Source organism: Coenobita brevimanus, chromosome 43 (genome assembly GCF_032717465.1).
Source record: "Coenobita brevimanus isolate Jiangsu-jjx chromosome 43, ASM3271746v2, whole genome shotgun sequence".
Taxonomy (NCBI): Eukaryota; Metazoa; Arthropoda; class Malacostraca; order Decapoda; family Coenobitidae; genus Coenobita; species Coenobita brevimanus.
This window is the reverse complement of record NC_136996.1, coordinates 25,911,872-25,933,365: the sequence shown is the minus strand read 5'-3', so window position 1 is coordinate 25,933,365 and position 21,494 is coordinate 25,911,872. Positions and strand designations below refer to the sequence as shown.

The 21,494-nt window shown below is 40.9% G+C and overlaps 1 protein-coding gene across 1 annotated transcript in view; it reads right to left on the bottom strand.

Annotated features, from left to right (window-relative positions):
• LOC145397751 (uncharacterized) overlaps nucleotides 1-21,494 on the bottom strand; it is a 119,732-nt gene that overhangs the window by 79,430 nt on the left and 18,808 nt on the right. Inside the window, exons 2-5 of the mRNA XM_080270773.1 lie at nucleotides 20,598-20,795; nucleotides 9,293-9,500; nucleotides 7,641-7,812; nucleotides 2,232-2,395 (exon numbers count right to left, since the gene is read on the bottom strand). Coding sequence (XP_080126899.1) covers nucleotides 2,232-2,395; nucleotides 7,641-7,812; nucleotides 9,293-9,500; nucleotides 20,598-20,795 — 742 coding nt within the window. The remainder of the gene's footprint in view (nucleotides 1-2,231; nucleotides 2,396-7,640; nucleotides 7,813-9,292; nucleotides 9,501-20,597; nucleotides 20,796-21,494) is intronic.

Below are 21,494 nucleotides of genomic sequence, written 5' to 3'. Positions count from 1 at the left end.
GGAATGGAAGACAAATGATCACAGCAAATGTAAACAATGGGCAGCCATCTCAACTAAGAGGCATAGTCCAAGTCAAGTTTCTGTATATCACACACAAAGAGTTACCACTTCACTTAATATCCCACACTACACTACTTATTACACACTTGCATTGTTACTTGGTGATGGCAATGGTGTTTCAATGGTCTTTCAGGCACAAAATGGAAGATAAGGCAAATGATCACAGCAAATATAAACACTGGGCAGCCATGCTGGCTCAGACAACTGATTGTTGGCTTGCATGCATCACCATGTCTGAGTGAAATTCACAGTGGTGACCATCAGGATTATTGTTCTTGCGAGATCAATCAATCAAATGCCAAATGCCTTTTTCCTGTAAGAGGTAGCAAGCACATCTCTGAGTTAGTTGTTTTACGGGGAGGGGCACCATCCCTCCACCAACCCATATGGGCCAAATTATGACCCATTTTTTATTGTTCTTCTGAAAAAGAGCATAACTTTTTAATTAATATTTTAGTGATTTATCAAATATCGAACAGCTGCATGACGAGACCTCACAGTATCTGAGCCTGCATGAAGGTGGGAGGAAGCAGGCCATGTCAAGTAGAAAATGGACAGATAAGATAAATGACTGCGTGAATGAGTAAGGAAGAGTGGTTGACGAGACTAGGAAACTGACAATGTATCAAGCTGTTTGAAATAATTTAAGTAACGAAGAGTTATGCCCAGTGTTTGGTAGGTCCCCTTTTTAACATGAGAGTCATTGGACTGACACTGTCTGACAGGTAAACATGAAGCTCATATGCAGAAAAGCTGTGCCTGTGAGGTGGAGCCAGAATTTGGCAGAACTGTATGGAAAGTGGATGAGTGTGGCTCACTTAACAGGGATGACTATATTTAGTTCTAATTATATCAAGTGTGGAGAAAGCTTATGACAGAATAGATAGGAAAGGTATGTGGAAGGTATTAAGAATATATGGAGTGGAGGGGAAATTGTTGAGTGCTGTGAAGAGTATGTATGAGGGAGCTAGGGCTACGGTGCGAGTGGATGGTGAGCTGAGTGAGTTCTTTGATCTCAATGTGGGACTGAAACAGGGGTGTGTAATGTCTCCATGGCTGTTTAATATATATATGGATGGGGTCATAAAGGAGGTACAAGGTAGGGCAGTGGATGTGGGGGTGGCCCTAATGAATGAGGGTGAGATTTGGAAGCTTCCGGTGTTGCTGTTTGCTGATGATACAGTATTGTTGAGTGAAGATGAATGGGAGTTGCAAGGTTTGGTGAATGAATTTGGGACAGTGTGTAGGAGGAGGAAGCTGAAAGTTAATGTAAACAAAAGTAAAGTTATGGTGTTTGAGAGGAATGAAGTCACAGAGTGTGCAGTGAGGTTGGATGGTGAGGATATGGAGAATGTGAGTGCATTCAAGTACTTGGGTAGTGTGATGAGTAAGGATGGAACTTTGGGGGATGAAGTACGTGAAAGGGTACAGCAGGGAAGGAAGGTTGTTGGCACACTGAAAGCAGTGATGAGAAATAGGGAGGTGAGTATGGAAGTTAAGAAGTCACTGCATGATGGTATTGTGATCCCTACCCTGACGTATGGAAGCGAGGCGTGGACCTTGCAAGAGGGGAACAAGTCAAGAGTGAGAGCAGTGGAAATGAGTTACTTGAGAGGAGCATGTGGAGTGACATGGAGGGACAGGTTGACGAATGAAGAAGTGAAGGAAGGTTGTGGGGTAGATGTGGATGTGGTTGAAAAGATTAGGAGAAATACACTGAGGTGGGTTGGACATGTGGAGAGGATGGAGAATGAAAGACTGACTAAGAGGGTGTATGTAGGTGAGGTGGAGGGAGGGAGAGGGAGGGGTAGACCGAGGATGAGGTGGAGGGATGGAGTTGAGAGGTATATGAGGGAGGGGGGGGTGAGTTGGGGGGAGGGGAGTCAAATGGTGGGTGACAGAGTGACTTGGAGGCGTTTTGTCTGCGGCCACCCTTTGCGGGATTAGGGCATCGGGCTATAGATATATAGATAGATAGATAGATAGTTTTCTTGCTCCCTGGATCATAGTACACCCCATCCTTTTGTGGAAAAGAGATGTGGATGATTATGCTGAAGGTCTTATTTTGTGAGAGTGAGATGCATAAGGTGAGTCTGTTGTGGTGTGAAGGGTTGCAGTACAGTGAGGGCAAAGTGGACTGATTATTAGTTGTACTTTGTGTTGGTACTGACCTTTAAATCTTGGTCTCTAATAGGAACCAGGATACCATGGATACCGTGGTTGACACCCTCAACAATCAGCTGAGCAAACACAACAACATGTTTGGCATGCACTGCTCCATTGGTGATCCAGTACTTTTGAGCCAAGGTGTGCGGGGTATTTACCACAAACTCATCTGAGAGAATAGAAGCAGGGTCATGGTTATATACCAGTGACAGCATACACAGGTACTAGAATGATACTGACCTATGAATATACATTTCAATCAAAGTTATAAAGGAAAACTCATTAAAATTATCAACTACTGCTTTTCATACTGCTGAATACCACCTATTACAGTCATTACCATCATCATATTTCCCACTTATACACAGGATGGATTACTGGAGACACTCTCATCATCATCATCCCATGGACCTCCTTTCCCACCCTAGGGCAGCATGAGGAATAACAACATCCAGACAACCTAAGTTTGCCCAATTCAATGGCCCACGTTTCCATTCATTCACCATTCAAGCCCAAGGAATCCTGGCTCCATCAAATAGGCCAAAAAAGTTTCACTACTTTCTGTAGCTTCACATATACAGTAAAACCTCGATATAACAGACTTCAATAGATAGTAATTTGCTTTTACTGGAATCGAGGAGCTACCGGACTAAATTCTTATGTATCAGAAAAAATCCAATAAAACCAGAAGCAGTCCAGACTCCCTGATCACTTCAGGTATGCTCACCACAATTAGGTAAATAAAAGACATGTTTATCAGTGTACAGTACAGTATTATTACGTATATTATACCATTTGATTACTGTAGTGAATGTATAAAATACAGTACAGTACTGCAATGGTAGTGAAAATAGTTTAAAAACTGTTGGTGTGATCCAGACTAAAGTCTGATACTGTATATCGGCAAAAGTGCGGGTTAGCAGGGGGAAGTCTGGATGTCACTATCGGAATTTCGCTTTTTACGGAATGATTTTGGCCCCAATTAGTCCGTTATAGTGAGGTTTTATGTACCTATCTGATGGAGCCAATCCAAATGCTGCCACGTTAAAAAGGGGTGCCAAATCCCTGGCTATGGACTTCTCCACACAAAATTCATCCAGCCAGCTTGGTCTCTTGTCATTCCCATAGCCTCACCAACTTCCATACCTCTCTTCTTCACACACTCATTCACCATATACCTCCTTCTTAGCCTACCTCGCCTCCTACATCCTTCAAATTCGTTCAGATATACCTAAAACATCACTATTATTATCCATTCTCTCGACATGATCAAACCATGTCAGTACACTCTCTTCAAACCTGGTGTCCACAGGCTTCCACACTCCGTATCTTTCATGAATCACATTATTCCATATCTTATCTGAACTCTATACTACACATACATTCCTCAGCAGCCCCATTTCAATTGCTTTTACTCAACTTTTCATTTTCATGCCACACCATAGTCTCGCATCCATATGTCAGCGCTGGCACTAACATTCCTTCATGTAAGCCTCACAGAACTGAAACAGTCAAGCCTCTGTTTTTTATTGAGGCTTTCATAGCACCAGCTACTTTCCTTCCTTGTTTCACTCTACTTTCCACTTCTTTTGCACATTTTTCTCTTTTCTATCACTGTACTCAGGTATCTGAACTCTCTCACCAATTCCAGTCTCTCTCCATTCACTATAACATCACACTGGGAGTCACCTTCTCTCTCAATAACCATCACTTTACTCCTTTCTACATTTACTCTCAAAGCATGATGCTCAAAGACATACCCTATACAAAACTCTGCAATTGTTTACCAAGCTCTTGTCCAGTATCTACAGTACAAGTAGCACTGCATCATCAGCATACAACAAATTTGAGATATTCCATCCATCACCATTCATTACCAACACTATCCCCCTCTCTATTACTCATGCTTTTACTTCTCTTCTCACCCTATCCATATATATACTGAACAACCATGGGGACATCACACAACCTTGTTGCTTGCCCACATTAATCATGAACCAATCACTTAAATGCCCATTTACCCTTACACAAGCCTCACTACCATCGTAAGAACTCTTGACGGCACCTAGCAGCTTACCATCTATACCGTACATGCACAAATCCTTCCACAATCTGTCTGTCAACATGTCATATGCTTTTTCCAGATCCATAAATGCCATAAACACCTTATATTCCTTCTCACATGCCTTCTTCACTATCTGTCTTACTGCAAATATTTGATCCACGCATATTCTGGCACTCCTAAACCCACCCTGTTTATCACTCACTAGGACTTCTGATGTGTCTCTTACCTTCTCTATAATGATTCTTCCATATACATTTCCCACCACACTCAACTGTTTTATGCTACGATAATTCTTGCACTTGGTTTGCTCACCTTTTGTAGAGGGGTACAGTAACTGCCTTTTTCCACACTACTGGCACAGTTTCATTCAACCATGACTTTCTAACTCCTTTATTATGATGGATCTTTCCTAAATTGATTAAAAGTTAAAAAGATACTACTGTACTGTCTTGTAGGGATTCAGGAATGGTGAGTGGCTAATGCACATGGTGACAGTGAATGACTGAAAAAGCTTCCAGCCACCTCATGGAGATCTGAACCTCTGCATAGTACATCACCCTCATCCCAACTGGTGTATCAAATCAGAAGGCATTATGATTGCTGGTTTTGATTTTGCACTGTAACTTGATTGCGGTCATATGAAAAAAAATTGATTAACTTCAATATTGTAGGAAAAACTGTGTTACGTGCAGTGAAGCCATGAAAAAAAGTTAGAGAAATCAAAAAGAGTACCTGATAGAATGTGCTCCTCCTTGCAGTGAAAGTGGTATATATATATATATATATATATATATATATATATATATATATATATATATATACAGTAATCCTTCCAAGATCCAACATAATAGGGCCAAAGGCATGTCCAGGACTTTGTTTTGTCTGGGATTTGGGAGAAATGCCCCTGGACAGGTACTTAAAGACCCAAACCCAACCTAACTTTGAAAGCCACCTAAATAACTCCCTACTGGACACGCACAGCACCAATTTAGGACCCTATGCACACAAATATGGGACAGAAACCATGAAACAGATGAAATGGAACCAGAGAATGAGAAATTAGAAGTGAGTATGGAAAATATTTAGCAGTGTACAGGGTACTTATGACACGTCTGTGGCCGTCGCAAAGATTAACCCACCTCCTCTATGGCTCTGACAGTGAAGGTGCACTTGAAACACACATATTAATCCAGTGTTGTGCTGCACTTAATCCTTTGCACTGTGAAAAACTCTTGTCTACCACCTTTCAGGTAACATGACTTTTCAACATATCCTGCCTCATACTTCAAGCTTATCACATGAACTAGTTTTCAATCACAAAATTTGACAACCACTATATCGTCTTCTCTAGCAAACACAGCCTGGGTCTGTTTCAGTCCCTGTTTCTTGACCTCAACAGGGACACCTCTTTTGGGTCTGATGGTCCCAGTGGTCAGAGTATTTTTCTGGAGCATATATATACTCTACAAGTGTCATAGAGGTGTACCAGTTGTCCACCACAAAGTGTTGTCCTTGATGAATATACAAAGTACGCACGTCGCAACACACTGCGCAACTTTTGAAATTGATTTGTGGATTTCAAATGGAACGTCGCAGCCTGTCGATCGGATCTTTTCAAAGGAATGTTGCTGCCAAGGGGTTAAGCTTCCATCTGCTCTTAAGAAGGCCAGAAAAACTGCTGTCTCAGACCCGAACATAATCTATGGTTACTATGACTTGCTTGAGACTGAGATAAAATGCCTAAAAATCACTGGACGGCCTGAATGCATCTGGATCAACGAAACCTCACTCTCTATAGACCCGAAGAAGCTCAAGGTAGTTGCCCCTAAAGGTCAAAAGGCATCAAGAACACAAGCAACTTCAGGGAGGGAGAGTACAACAGGTGTGGCAGCAATATCCACTGTAGGAGATTTCCTTCCACCATGATTACTGTCAAGGGAAAATATTTGCAAAGTACAGTATATGGATGTTAGTACAGCAGATCCACAACCAAAGACGCTACTTTCCATTTCACAAAATAGATCAATGATGTCCGAAATATTTTCCAACTGGTTCTGCAGCACTCCAGACTTTATGGGGTGTTTTGATGGGTGGTGGGTATACATACATACACACCTACACTGAAATACACGAGAACTGTGGTAGATGGAGGCGGTCACCATCCACTCAATCGATGTAGTGCTGCTCTTGGGCACCTGCCCTTTCCTCTCTTCCTTCCTTCTTTCCTGCCTTCCTCTTCTGTCTTTCTTTCCTTCATCCACTCCTCTTCCTTCTGTCTACAGGTGACTCTACACTGACAAGCCAAATGGCTTCCTGTATATCGGGAAACCATTTACTATGCTGGGTGGTAACCATATAACCGAATTATGGCGCCTGGTGGTTTAGTGGGTAATTAAGGTGCTTCAACAGGACTGAGCCTGTGCAGGTTTATAACGAAGGGGTGGTTGGGGTTTACTGCTCACGTAATGCCACTGAGGGATGAGTGAGGCTGGTCACTTAAATGTCATGACCAACTTGCCTGGCTGCAGACTCCTATATTCCTCATGGGGCAAAACAGGTTTGGAAGAAGAAGATGATGATGATGATGACTAGTCAACTCAATACGAGCCATGCCAGAATGGTCACAGAAATGACACAGAGGGGGAAGACCAAAATCGAGCAGGAATCTCTCTATCTGAAATGGTTATGTCGAGTATGGTTCTAACTTATACTGATTTTTTTGCATAGTGAGTAATATGTAATATGGGTTTTATTGATTAGATCATGTAGCCATTAAGGTTTACTCCTGTGTTGCTTTACTCAGCCCCCCAGGTACATATTCAATCATAAAATACTCATTAAACATTCACAGCATTAAAATACCTGCAAAGGAAGTCATACAATACTGTAAATGACTTACAATGCAACACACTACCTGCAGAGCACTAACTACTGATAAGGTAGTGTTCCCACTGCCAAGATGAATGCAGTCCCTGCACATAAAAACACTGCCAAATGGGACAGTCATACTTGCAATCAACCCCTAACAAGTTATTTTTTTGTCCTCTAGATCCTACCTCACTCCATCCTTATGTGACAAAAGGAGTTTGGATGATGATAATGATAATTTATTTCCTTGTGTATTTCCATCCATATCACTCCCAAACATCCTCAATGCCATTCTTCAAAGACACACACACACCCTGATACTTATCAACATTCCAATCTCTCTTTATAAAAAAATATGTGATGAGGCTGGATCTAGAAACAAAGAAAGAGAAAATCATTTGGGAGTACTTACTAAACAGTTTAACAAATAAAATACCATAGGCCACACAATCATTTATGCCCTCAAACAATAAAAATCTACCTGTCTCCTTGTCATAAATGGCTGTTGTCTCCATTTCCACTGCATTGTTCCCATAGCCAAGTTCAGTGAGGCCAAAGCAACCCACATCATCCAGCGTGTCGATGCCTCTCAACAACTTGGAGTGGTGGCGCTCTGATCCCAACTTGAGAACTGTGCCTCCAAACAGGTTGAACTGGGTGAAGGAGGATGAAAGGTGTTGAATAAGATACTGCAATTGTGAATGTAGTGAATGTATGGGATAGGTCAGAGCTGATGAATGAATAAATGAGAGAGAGAGAGAGAGAGAGAGAGAGAGAGAGAGAGAGAGAGAGAGAGAGAGAGAGAGAGTGAGTGTGTGTGTGTGTGTGTGTGTGTGCTGGACCATCTAAAATCTTGAATGAAATTACATTTGGTAAAGTTCACCGACTGGATAAAACAAGATTATTATTCCTGATAACAGCTTTTCTTTGTACCTTCTCTGTCCTGTTTCTGCAACCCAACCATCCCCCCCACCTTTTTTAGGGGAGAGGGGGGAAAAAGTAATGTCATAATTGCAATGTTATGTCCACGACTCACACTGTCCCAGGCTCCAACAGCAATAGTTCAGTATGGGAAAGACGTCACCCAGTGAATAGTTCTTCAAAGGGTCTGCCTTTCAATGTAGGGTTCACAAGATCAGCTCTGATGTAAACAAACACGGGTTTCTCACGTTTGTTGTCTTTATTTACCAAGTAATTACAAGGTATGCTTGCCAACTACACTTCACAGATTTCACAAGTACTGGAGAGTTTAACGTGGAAAGGAAACAGGTCAAACTAAACTACAACTCCTCTATTCTCTCCTCTATCTTTATATATGCATCCTAAATACTCGAATGATCTACCACATACTCGTAGCAGCAACAGTTCCCAAATCAGACATCCAAAATATCCCAGAGTTTTCTTACATTACATAGCACTTAAAAAAAAAAAAAAAAAAAAAAAAAAAAAAAATTACAAACACCAAAATAAAGCATTACAGAGAAAAAGAGAAAAAAAATTAATGTATAACTTTACAATATAACTCTGCTCACAACAGCAGGCTAACTGGCAACTCTGACACGTAACAGAAACTGCGAGAACCACCAGGAACCCTCAAGTACTATCTAACTAGCAAATCCTACTTCTCAACAGTGATAAAATACTTGTGAGTGGCTTTTCCATGCATTTTCTTTACTCAGTTAAGAGGCCCCAAGAGTACAGTGATTAATGCATGTGGATATATGGTAGTGATGATAATAAGAAGGACACTGACAATGAAAAAGATGGCGATGATTACAACAATGATGATGATGATAACAATAATGAAGATGGTGATGATAATTATGATGATGATCAAAACAATAATGATGATGATCTGAGAGTAATGGTCTCACCATCTCCAATGTCTAAATGCAAAGGCACAGCCAGATGGTGGGTCAACCTTTACTTGGTGAACACAGCAGAACAAACAATACTATGGCTCTATATCTTTTTCTTAGCACTTCTCCATGACTAGCACTGTACTTTGGTGTAAATTTCAGGCTACAGCTCAGCATGCAAGCTAGACTGATGGGAGTTTTAGGCCAATTTAAAATGAAAAAAAAAAAAAAAAAAAATTTAGCTGGCAACCCTGACTTTAGTAAAGTACAGTACCTGCACAGTCATCTTTGTGGTCATTGCAGGGTCTATAATGGCAGCCAATTCATGAGCAGCAAAGATACGCAGAGGGTTGTTTATGAAGTCCAGGACGGAAATAAACCCAGCATCACATATCCTCTTGAGGCGAGCCAGGGCCACCTCGCGCTCCTCAGCCAGTGGGATGTTGTACTGAGGCTTCATCACATCCTCACTCATGAATTCCCTACAAAAGTCATACTGTTCAATTGTACTATATATATATATATATATATATATATATATATATATATATATACTTGTATTTTCAATAATGTTTTCCATTTACTGTGTACAGTTAGTCTTCAATATAGATTGGATAATAAATATTTGTAGAAATGAGACAGGATAACATCAGCTTAGCTCAAATCCTGCATAATAAAATTTTAGGTAAATATTGTACATGTTCGTGTATGCATGTGTGTGTGTGTTAATTCCCATGCGCTGGGTGACGGTTACCATGTTTCACGGCATATTGCACACTGCAATGTAAAAGACGCACCCTAATTCTGGAAGGGCAATTCTGAGAAAAAAAGTATGTCTCGACCAAGACTGCAGAAAGGTTGCCTGATATGAGTAGTTTTCACTCAAATACACAATCACCTTTCAGAATCTCTATTCAGTGCTGTAGGCCTATATCTGTCTTTGATTTCTTTATTTTATGTACAAGAAGGATACAAGACAAGAAAACAACAAACAACCCATTCCTTACTAAAAAGTTACTTTGTTCCATGACACCGTCTTAACACTGTTATGTTTATGAAGTCCACCTTTCAGAATCTCTATTCAGTATTGTATAAGTCTTTGGTTTCTACATTTTTATGTAAAAGAAGAGTACAAGACAAGAAAACAAACAAACAACCCCCTTCCTTACAAAAAGTTACTTCGTACCACGATGCCATCTTAACACTATGTTTATGAAGTCCGAGTTGTCCGATTCCTTTTGTACAGTATTTTGAGACTTAATGTTCATCTCCATTAAAGTATACTAAATATGTATTAGTATATAGAGATAAGTATTATTTTTCACGAAATGAATTTAAAACAACAAAACTCAATAAAACCCATTATTTAATTCATTTAAGAAAATATATACTGTACATAGGCCACTAAATGTAGGAATGCACTATATCTCCAATCAAATGTCTGCATGTACTGTACAGTATACCACAATCACAGACAACACAAACAAATTTTCAAAAATCAGATTACAAGGAACATTTACAGCATTTTATTTGCCCTAAAAGTACCCCGTACTAACCAGATTCGTGCCCCACACCTCCGGTGTTAAGGTATTTTCCCACATTCGATCTCAACTCAGTGTGATGTGAGACTACCGTACTGTAACTTGCTCCTGATGTCTCATTACCCACACACAACACATTTACTTCCTAACCTGAAAAAATATCCTTAAGCAAACCAAATGAAATATGACACTAGTCTTCTTTGCTCTGCAAACATGCTCCTGAACATTACTTCATAGACATCACTAATGATGCACTCTCACTAAACCCTGACTATTTTCCCAGTAATAATAATAAAAGAATAAATGTATCACTTGTATATGCACACTATAAAAAAGCAGTTTAAAATATTTTAAAATTGAAGTCCAATATGGCAGGGTTGTTGGGAGAAAGGCATACAACGGTCCAGCTGTCTCTACCCTCTCCTCTCAATAACACTCCCTCACCGACGGTGCCGTTTGCCTCGCAACATCAAAAATTAACAAAGCATTCTGAATTGTTCACAATTTACTAAAAACCGTCACTCACCTCAAAACATATCAAACATAGTGAAAACTTTAAAACTGCCATTGTTATGCCTTCGTAACACTGCTGTCCCCCAGTTGCTATACCATTGTATGGTAAGTGACAGCTCTAAGGATTGTGCAAGAGAAATACAGCCCCATTTTCAAATATCAGAACATAAATCTGCACTGGAAATGCCATGATGAATATCAAATAGTGGGCTACATAAATAAAAATATAGACAGACTGGTATCGAGACATTCATTCTACCACCTGACTCTCCTATACACAATACTTCTCATTAAATGTTATATGAAAATCCTACGTCACTACCTCCATTTTCTACCAGTATCAGCTGAAAGGTTTGGTAAGTGAGGGAGAGACGTCTTTCTTATCCTGTTGAAATCTAACAGTTTCATCAAAGAAGCTGCCAAACATAACCTAACCAGCCTACTGCAATTATTCTCTTATCATTGCTAATGTAAATGTTTTTATTCGGCACAAGTGATCAGTGAAACTTTAAAATCTAGGGGCGTTTGATTCCACCCACACTAACCCCTTCAGTGCACAATGTTTCCTGAACTGAATAAAACCATCTGGTGAGCAAGATTAAAGTACCCTATAATATACACTATTGGGTTGATGGGCTAAGATAAGTGGTTTATCACTGTGCCTCTACCTGGACTTCTCCCACTCCTCCCTCATTAAGTACACCCACTCTACACTCACTCACACCCACATCCACACATTGGGTTGCATTCACTTTCACCGATTATGATAGCTTTGCTAGGGCAGCAATGAAGCAGGGGGTGAACCGGATCAATCACTCCAATCAGCAGTGAGGCAGACAGGGTGAATGGGACTGATTGCTCTTATCGCTTCATCAACTGTGAATACAACAAAAATGATGGACGCTGCTATGAATGCCCACATGGCACAGCTAATTTCAAATATTGTATTAATTATCTGCTCAGTAAATTTTATCTGATTTTCATAACATAATATCACTGTCACCCTTTCTTTAACGTGGCAGCGTCTGGACTGACTCTATTGGATACGATTATGTGAAGCTACAGAATGTGGTGAATGTTTTTGGTGTATCCGATAGAGCCAGGATTCTGGGGGATTGAATGATGAGTGAATGGATGAGTGGCCCACTGGATTGGGCAAATTTGGGCTGTCTGGACACTGCTACTCCTCACCCTGCCCAAGGGTGGGAAAGGAGGTCCAGATAATGATGATGATGATGATGAAGTATTATTGTAAGTGACTGATCCCTGATTGGCTTAAACACTGATAAATACATCAATCACAGCTGAAAAACACAGTGTAGCTGTAATTTCAGGGGGTGCTGTTTAATGTTACAACTGTTTTTATCCATCCATCCATCCATCATCCAATCCTACGTTGCCCCATGAGGAGCGTAGGAGCCAGGGGCTAGGCAATTGGTTTACCTACCAGTAATATAATACTGTTTCTTTGTACAACACTCTTGTCCTGAATTAAACAAAATACCAGTGAGGGAAGTCAGCCTAACAAGGGTGATTGAATTTCTATATGGGACAGATGTCTTTTATAATGACTCAGCAGTCTTGTAAGCCAACCTCTCTCCAATATGATTGCCTTGCTAGTTAGTGAGTGGATGGCAAGTGAAGTGATTATGATTGCCTTTCAGAAGGTTAGCAGGCAGTTGAACAGTGTAACCTGCAAGAGTAGGGTGTATGCTAGATGCTAAACTAGTAACTGAAATACCACTTAACCCCAAGACCGTCACATGGCCAATTCTAAACAAACCCTGAGTGTTCTGTTCTTGAACTTGGGTGCTTCTAATTGTAAAATTTGAGTATATACACAAGTGAATGTATCTTTTTACAATAAATCTACTCACAAGTGAATGTAACTTTTTACAGTAAATCAAAGGTCTTTATACTCTAGAAAATACTTGTGAATGCCAAGCAGTGAGATGATAACCTGTATAAGAGATTCTTCTAAATGGAGCCAAGTGAACCTGTCGAGTCTGGCCTCCAGGACACATGGGGATATATGAAGGTAATTCTGAAACAAAACAGTGTGTCTTATACCACGCGAAATGCGGTATATCCAATGTGATGGTGGATCGGGGGTGCCGAGAAACGGCTATAACCGCAAGTGTTTTCGTGACACAGTTTGAAGTGGCCACAACTTGATCTCACCACCAAAGGGTGGGGATAGCCTCCCAGCACCCAAGGCAAGCATACCTCAGTCATCTCTGTGAGTCTGCCACGTGTAGGACGATGTTTTCTAATGTCTCTTGTCTGATTGTGTTCCCTCCTGACATGGCCCTTGGCATCATCCGCCCCTGTCAAGCCTCTTTCCAAGAATACTAGAAAAGGACTCAGTGATAGTGCAATAAGGCATGCTTTGGATGCAGCAGTGTCTAGTTTATCTAGTAGTGGAGTAAGTTATCATGTTGAGAGCAAAGCCATAGTCAGTGCCGTGGGCAGACGCACAAAAAACATCCGGCTCCCATGCTGCTCTTGTGACAAAAATGAGTTCTCTTCCTCACATAATTACTCATTAATGCAATGATCTAGAAACCTGGGGATACTTTCATTAGCAACGGAAAGAGTTGTAAGTACAATGGTCATTCATTCGTTTCCCTCCATGCAATACTTTCCGAGATATCAAGGTCTGAAGACAAGCAATTTTCAGCGGTTTCCAAAAAACTGCCCGTAGTGAGGTGACAACTTCTGTAAATACTGCCTGGTATGTGAGGATTAAGGAGTGTTGGTGACAGAATGGAGGCCTGGGGAAAATTTTGCGTTTGTGATGGCTTGCCCTAGTAGGTAAAATGTGCTTGTTGGCCTGACAGATGTCAGGATAGGCAACAGTTTCCTGAACTTCTTCCGACCACTCTTTACTCTAGCCTCACTTCCAGCACATGTCAAGTCCTCCAAACAACAAAATTACTTCACACACTCAAGCAACTCTCCAGCAATGTCAGTCCTTTACCACCTCTCTATCTCCGCAAGCTCTCCTCTATAAACCACACTCATGAATAAACATTACAGTATTTCACAACCTACCTCTAATACAAGTACCGTATCTTATGCACCCACTTATCACAAACACTGCACAAGACAGAGTTCCTTCCCATACCTTTGTGGTAAACTGTACATGGCGATACTCATTCTGCTTTGACAGTACAGTATATCAGTAGCCCTTGATATCATCATTTTTGTTTTAACAACATGTGATGTGGTGTGTGGGGTGAAGAGAAGACGAAGGGGGGTGCAAGGAACAGAGTGGCGGAATGACGAGGTGAGACAGGCTGTGGCACAAAAGAAGAAAGCATACAATGAATGGATGAGAAATAGGGGCGTGGAAGAAGTTGAGAGGCGGAAAAGAGAGTTATATGTAGAAAGGAAGAGAGAGGTGAAAAGATTAGTAAGAGAGAAAAGAAGAGAGTGGATGAGGAATTTGGAAGGAATTTGAGTGTAAAGTGGAGGGACTGTAAGAAAATGTTCTGGAAAGAGGTGAAGAGAGTAAGACAGGGTGGCAGTGAAGGTAGCAGGGGAGTGAAAGATAAAAATGGTAGATTACTAGTGGAGAAGGGAGAAAAAGTGAGAAGATGGAGAGAACACTTTAAGGAATTGCTGAACATAGAGGATGGAAGGAATGTGAGAATAAGTGGCTGGGGAATGACTGGGAGAAGGAGGGAGGTGAGAAGACAGGAAGAAATCAGTAGGATAGAAGTTGTGGAAGAATGATGAACGTCAAATCCGGGAAAGCCCCAGGAATTGATGGAATGTGTGGTAAAATGCTGAAGCACGGGGGAGAGATAGTAGTAGAATGGATGTGGAAGATGTGCAGATTGGCCTGGGAAGATGGTAAAGTCCCAGAGGATTGGAAGTCAGGTATAATTATTCCCTTGTACAAAGGAAAAAGGGAAAAAGAAGTGTGTGGTAATCATAGGGGCATTTGTCTTCTTAGTGTAATAGGAAAAGTGTATGGTAGGATACTTATTGACAGAGTTAGGGAAAGAACAGGAATTAGTTGGAGAAGAACAGGGAGGCTTTAGGAAGGGGAGGGGTTGTGTAGATCAGATATTCATTCTTAGATCTTTAGTGGAAAAGTTTCTAGAGAAGGAAAAGAAGTTGTATATGCAGCTTTCATGGATTTGGAGAAAGCATATGACAGGGTGGATAGACATGGATTGTGGAAAGTATTAAGAATGTATGGAGTAGATGGGAAGTTGTTGAATGCTATGAAGAGCATGTATGATGGTGCTAAGGCTGCAGTGTGTGTGGATGGTGAACTAAGTGAGTTTTTCTCTTTGAAGGTTGGGTTGAAACAAGGATGTGTCATGTCTCTATGGTTGTTCAATCTGTACATGGATGGGGTAATGAGGTACAAGGTAGGATAGTGGATGTTGGAGTGGCCCTGGTGAGAAAGGGCAGTGTTTGGAAACTCCCTGTACTGTTGTTTGCAGATGATACTGTGTTGTTGAGTGAAGACAAGGGGGAGCTGCAAGGCTTGGTAGATGAGTTTGGGAGAGTGTGTAAGAAATGGAATCTAAAGGTGAATGCAGGGAAGAGTAAAGTGATGGTCTCTGAGAGAGATGAAGTCAGTGAATGTACAGTGAGGTTGGATGGTGAGGAAAGGGAAAATATGGGAACATTTAAGTACTTGGGTAGTGTGATGACTAAGGATGAAAGTTTGGAGGGTGAAGTGCTTGGAAGGGTACAACAAGGAAGAAAGGTTACTGGTTCCTTGAAAGCAGTGATAAGAAGCATGGAGTGAGCATGGAAGTGAAAAAGTTACTACATGACAGTATTGTGATACTAACTCTAACGTATGGATGTGAAGCTTGGACGTTGTTGGAAGGACATAAGTCAAGAGTGAGGGCAGTGGAAATGAGTTATTTAAGAGGAGCCTGTGGAGTCACATGGAGAGACAGGCTCACAAATGAGGATATAAAGGAGCTTTGTGGTGTGGATGTGGATGTGATAGGAAGCATTAGGAGGAACACACTGAGGTGGTTTGGCCACGTGAAGAGGATGGAGGGTGAGAGACTGATGAGGAGAGTGTATGAGAGTGAGGTGGAGGGGGGGAGAGTGACTGGGAGGCCGAGGATGAGATGGAGGGAAGAGGTAGAGAGGTATATGAGAGAGGGGGATGCGAGTTGGGAGCAGGGAAGTGAAATGGCGGGGGACAGGGCGTCGTGGAGGTGATTTGTTTGTGGTCACCCTATACGGGATTGAGGCATCTGGCAATAGATAGATAGATAGACAGACTCTCAAACCCTTAGGCTGCATTCCACCTCTCCACTTCCTAAATCTTTCCTCCACCACTCTCTCATTTTCAGTGATCAACACTAAGTAATCAGCATACAACATCTCTCATGGGAGTCCAAAGCATCATTTGTGTTTTAACCACATGTTCTCTCAAACCCATGTGCTGCATTCCACCTCTCCATTTGCTAAATCATTCCTCCACCACTCTCTCATTTTCAGTAATCAACACCAAGTAATCAGCATACAACATCTCTCATGGGAGTCTAGCTTTGAAGTCACATGAGAGAGCTTCAAACACCATGATAACTGTGCTGGGAGTAGTGCCACTGGTAGTGTTGTTACACAGCAGTGCTATTTTTTAATTTCTTTATTTATTTATTTTTTTTTTGGGGGGGGGGCTGCATGTAGGTGTAATGGACTATTTTTTAGTAAAAGCAGTGAAACAGTAGAAATGATACATTTCTAAGGTACTCTAAATGTTACTTGCAACTTTAAGCCGCGTTCATGTAAGATATAAATCGGATCCCAATGGGCTGTTGGTGAGGGTGCCAATTTGCATCACAATACCTCTATAATTTCCTCTTTACAGGACATCAACCTTCCTGTTATAAACAATTATAATCATACTGGTACTCTTCAACCAGTCATCTGGATAAACAGACTCATATACTGGATAATCAAATCCATCAAACCAATAACTAAAACCAGACCTTATCTCCTAAGGCCTTCCACATCTCAACTGTCAACTCAGACACACCTGCCATCTTCCCCAACTGCATCCTGCTGATTGCCCTGCTCATGATAATGAAATTCCATGAAAATGAAGGATGACTGCAATGAATCTGTTATCCCAGTACAGTACAGGTCATATTCAAGTTACAGTCAACTGTTATGTGATTGTTCACATATACAATGTCAACATTTTAGCACCTACTTTGTTACATAATTATCATTTTTCTTTGGACAATCACTATGATTCCCTGTGAAGCACAGCTGTTTCATATGATCACCAATTTCTATTTTACAATTGTTACGATCCATATGTTCAACATATCAGAACGATCAATCGCTGTATGATTAGGTTTCCATGAATGCACCTCAATCATATAGCAATGTACATAACCCAGTCTCTCCAAAGCACAATACATTTTCTGTCTTCCCACTGCTTCAGCAGAGAATAAATATGTACCAGAGGACTAAGACTAGATGCAGTTATACAGCAACTCTTATGTACAAGGGGAAGGGTAGTTAGGAAGAGTGTAGGTACCATACAGATCAGTTTTGTTGAGCACAGCATGAATGGAGCACAACAGAGTACTCAGCTGCAGAAAGGATGCAAAACACTGAAGGTACCGTGCAACAAGGTGGAAGGGGTGGAGTTTAGAAAGTGTACTCGGTACATGGTATATCAATTAGGCATTTACAATGAGAATGCTGGCAGCGAAACACACAAACAGCCACTTAATCCATCTTCATCATGATGTTTTATTCATCCAACCATCATCCAATCCTATGTCGTCCCACGAGATGCGTAGGAGCCCTGAGCTAGGCAAGTTGGTCCTGTTATTTAAGGTGACAGTGACCAGCCTCACTCTTCCCTGAGTGGCATTACGAGAGCAATAAACCTCAACCATCCCTTGGATATAAACCTGCACCGGCTCAATCCAACTGGAGCACATTAACCCCTTCTTTACTGACCCCTCCCCCCAGTGTAAACACTATGTTTATCCTCCATACCGACCTGACAGCTCCCCCTCCCGTAGTGCAAGGGGTAGCAGGCTGTGAAGCCTATGCCCAGAGTCGGACACATAAAAAAATAAAAAGCGTATATTTTTTGCCACGTCCAAACTACTCGCTCTTTGTGATTTGTTTGTATACAGATGATCACAAACCCAGCATGATATTAGCAATAAAAAAAAATAAATAAATAAAATAAATCATTATATAATATCTTATGCTAAAGTACTGTTACCCAGGTACACCCACCACAAAAAACCTTGATACTCTCCTATATTTACTTGAGAACTTCAACATAACATAATTCTGTAGGCAAAAACATCACTTTAAAGTGACATTTTCGCCTATCAGAGTTAATATTTTTGACTTTTCTAAATCACTCAAGTACTTTACTGGCATCTTGGAATGTGTCAGGTGAAAAAATAATGCTAGTAAGATGTAGGGGAGAAACTGAGAATTTATGCAGCAGGAGCATCAACAGTATACACCCTCCTCTGATGAAAGCTCAGTGAGCACTGGCAAATTTCATGCATCAGTAAGTCAGGGAGTGTCCAGGGTTGGAGTTAAGCCTACCTTAAATGTGTTTTTCATAGGTCTCAGAGGGGTGGTGGGATTAACATTTTTTGCGGAGGGTGTAACTACCGTACAAACTGGTTTGAAAAAAATGTTGTGCACAGATGGATGGCTTATTTATTTATCTTGTACACTATGCATGAAGTGTGTGGACACAAGTGACGGTGATGGCGACCTCGACCTACTTGTTGTTGAGAGTGTGGCGTCACTAAGCTCGCTACTAATTTCCTCCTCCTCCTCACTCACATCAACCTCGCTATCATTTTCAGGATCATTGTCATCTACTGACACATCAAACACTGCTGCATCATTATCTGATACATCTAAATAAGTGTCCTCATGAGGAATAAACTCGTCACTATCGGAATCTGCCAGTGACACCATGAGAAAAAAATATCCTGTACACACTCTCTCGTGGTCAGGTGCATGGTAACTGGCTCTCTCAGGCAGGTCAAGGGGTGTAAATTTTGCCTTATCTCAGAGGAAAATATAGTACGATATCTGTAGTAGAAATTATAAATAAAATAATGATTGGTCTAAAAGAGGTTACATCACAAATGAGTGAGCAAGCCATTGATCTCACCGCAACTCAGTCATAACGTATCATGACATCAGAATTTTTCAGAACTTCGTCACACTCTTTGCTGTTAAAACACAGACCTGTTGCTATCACGAGGTCCTCAGAAACAGCCTTATTGGGCTACCCTGAGGCCCATAAGCTGCCATTCATTAGACTCGAGGATGTACCGGCGTACCACAGTTGCAGGTCCGGTGTCTCACGGGTGTTTACAAGCAATGTACAGGGGTACATCAAAACACATTTCTGGTAAAGAAGGGCTTAATTATCCACTAAATCACCAAGGGCCAAAATTTAGTTATATGGTTACCACCCAGCATAGTAAATGGTTTCCTGGTGTACAGAAAACCATTTGGCTTGTCACTCCATGTAGTCACCCATAGATAGAAGGAAGAGGAAAGAATAAAGGATAGACAGAAGAGGGAATGTAAAGTCATCCATATGCAGAAGGAAGAGGAAAGAATGAAGGAAAGAAAGACAGAAGAGGAGGGAAGAACGAGAGGAAAGGGCAGACACCCAAAGCAGCACTACATCAACTGAGTGGATGGTATTGCTTTAGCTATTCTCTCTGAGGCCTGATGATTTTTATTTGGGTTACACCTTCCTTATAATGTTAAATTTCATGAAGGTTAGGTTCTAAGTTCCCAACTCAAAATCAAAGCCTATACCAATGCAAAACATATCCTTCATCCAAATAGAAAAATGACATAGAGAGACAGTTCGGACATATTCACTGAAGGTACCGGTATATACAGTACTGGTAATCAGCATACCCAAGAAACTACCTGAAAGTGAGACTTGGGATAATGCCGGAAGTGGTAGAGAACAATGCTGAAGATGAGAAAGGAACAGTATGCTGATGAGAAACATGAATAGGGTTGCCAGGAAGGAGCAAGGCAATGGAAACATTGATGATTTTCCAGATCTGTAATTTGCTATAAATATCTTCTAGCCTTTCTCATATGCTACTCTCCTGTATACCTTGTGACAACTGTCTGATCCACACATCCCCCACTATTCTGGAAACTACCTGTCCATCACTCATCACACACTGAGAAACTACCTGTCCATCACTCATCACACACTGAGAAAAGTGCCTATCTCTCCTACAATAATTATTATTATTTCTGAGACAATAATGTTACTTTTCTACAACCTTTATCAGACTTAGTCCATGAAAATTCTTGCACTCACAGTACTTCAATCACCTTTTCTTTTATACACTGAAGCAATCACAGCGTTTTTTTTTTTTAGACAAATGGCACAAGTACACTATCCAGGAGTTTTTCTTTTTTCTCTACTATATTCTTGACACACCATTTACAGCATTGTTAATTCATGTAAACAATCATGAACAGTTGTGCACACACTACCTGAACTTTGCCCTCATTTCATGGTTGTCATGGTCAAGTAAAGCAGTCATATCACTGAGGTTGAAGATGTATGATGTCTGTGCAGCTCTGAGGTTCTGCGGAGGGTCTCTGTTGCTTAATGATGTTGGTATTTGATCATGGCCTGTTGCAGATGCTGCTGCCGCTGCTGCTGACTGCCATCGCTGACTGCCTTCACACCTTAAAACGGACAAAAAATTAAATCTTTAAAAGTTGTGACTATTACTATGCAATTTAATAAAGTATCTGCACAATTTGGTCCTCCAACTATAAACTACAAGAAGCTGCTGACCAACTATTCACTATCTGTAGAGCAATTAGTATTTCTATTTTAAAAGTTGTAACACTGGTGAAAAACATAAAGAGAATCTTCTGTTAATCAAAACAAGCTTAACTCTATAAGCACTACTGATATGCATACTAAAACAGTGGAGACCTACTTCACAGCATGAGACAATACAAATTCTAGATCTATCTATCTATCTATAGCCCGACGCCCTAATCCCGCTTATGCCAAAATCGTAACACCATAAGCAGCCTTACAGAGGTTTCTCTACAGTGCAAATATTGTACTACTGTATAGCTATTGTTAACATCATTTTCTACAATAACTGCTATGCAACACTACTGGTTCAAACCCTCATCCTTCTCCTGCTGGGAAAAAAAAAAAAAAAAAAAAAAAAAAAAAAAAAATACCAGTACACCTTGCCCACCTGGAGTAGTAGGAGAGAAAGTAATGATACAGAGGCTAATTTTATAAATTAGGGTTTCTAAACCATTTTTTAGCTCATGGCCCTCTTCTGAGCCTCATTAACCTCTGTGGCCCCTCTCAAAGCCTCTGCTTAAAAAGTTTTCCCATCTGCACTGTTTATCAGTCTC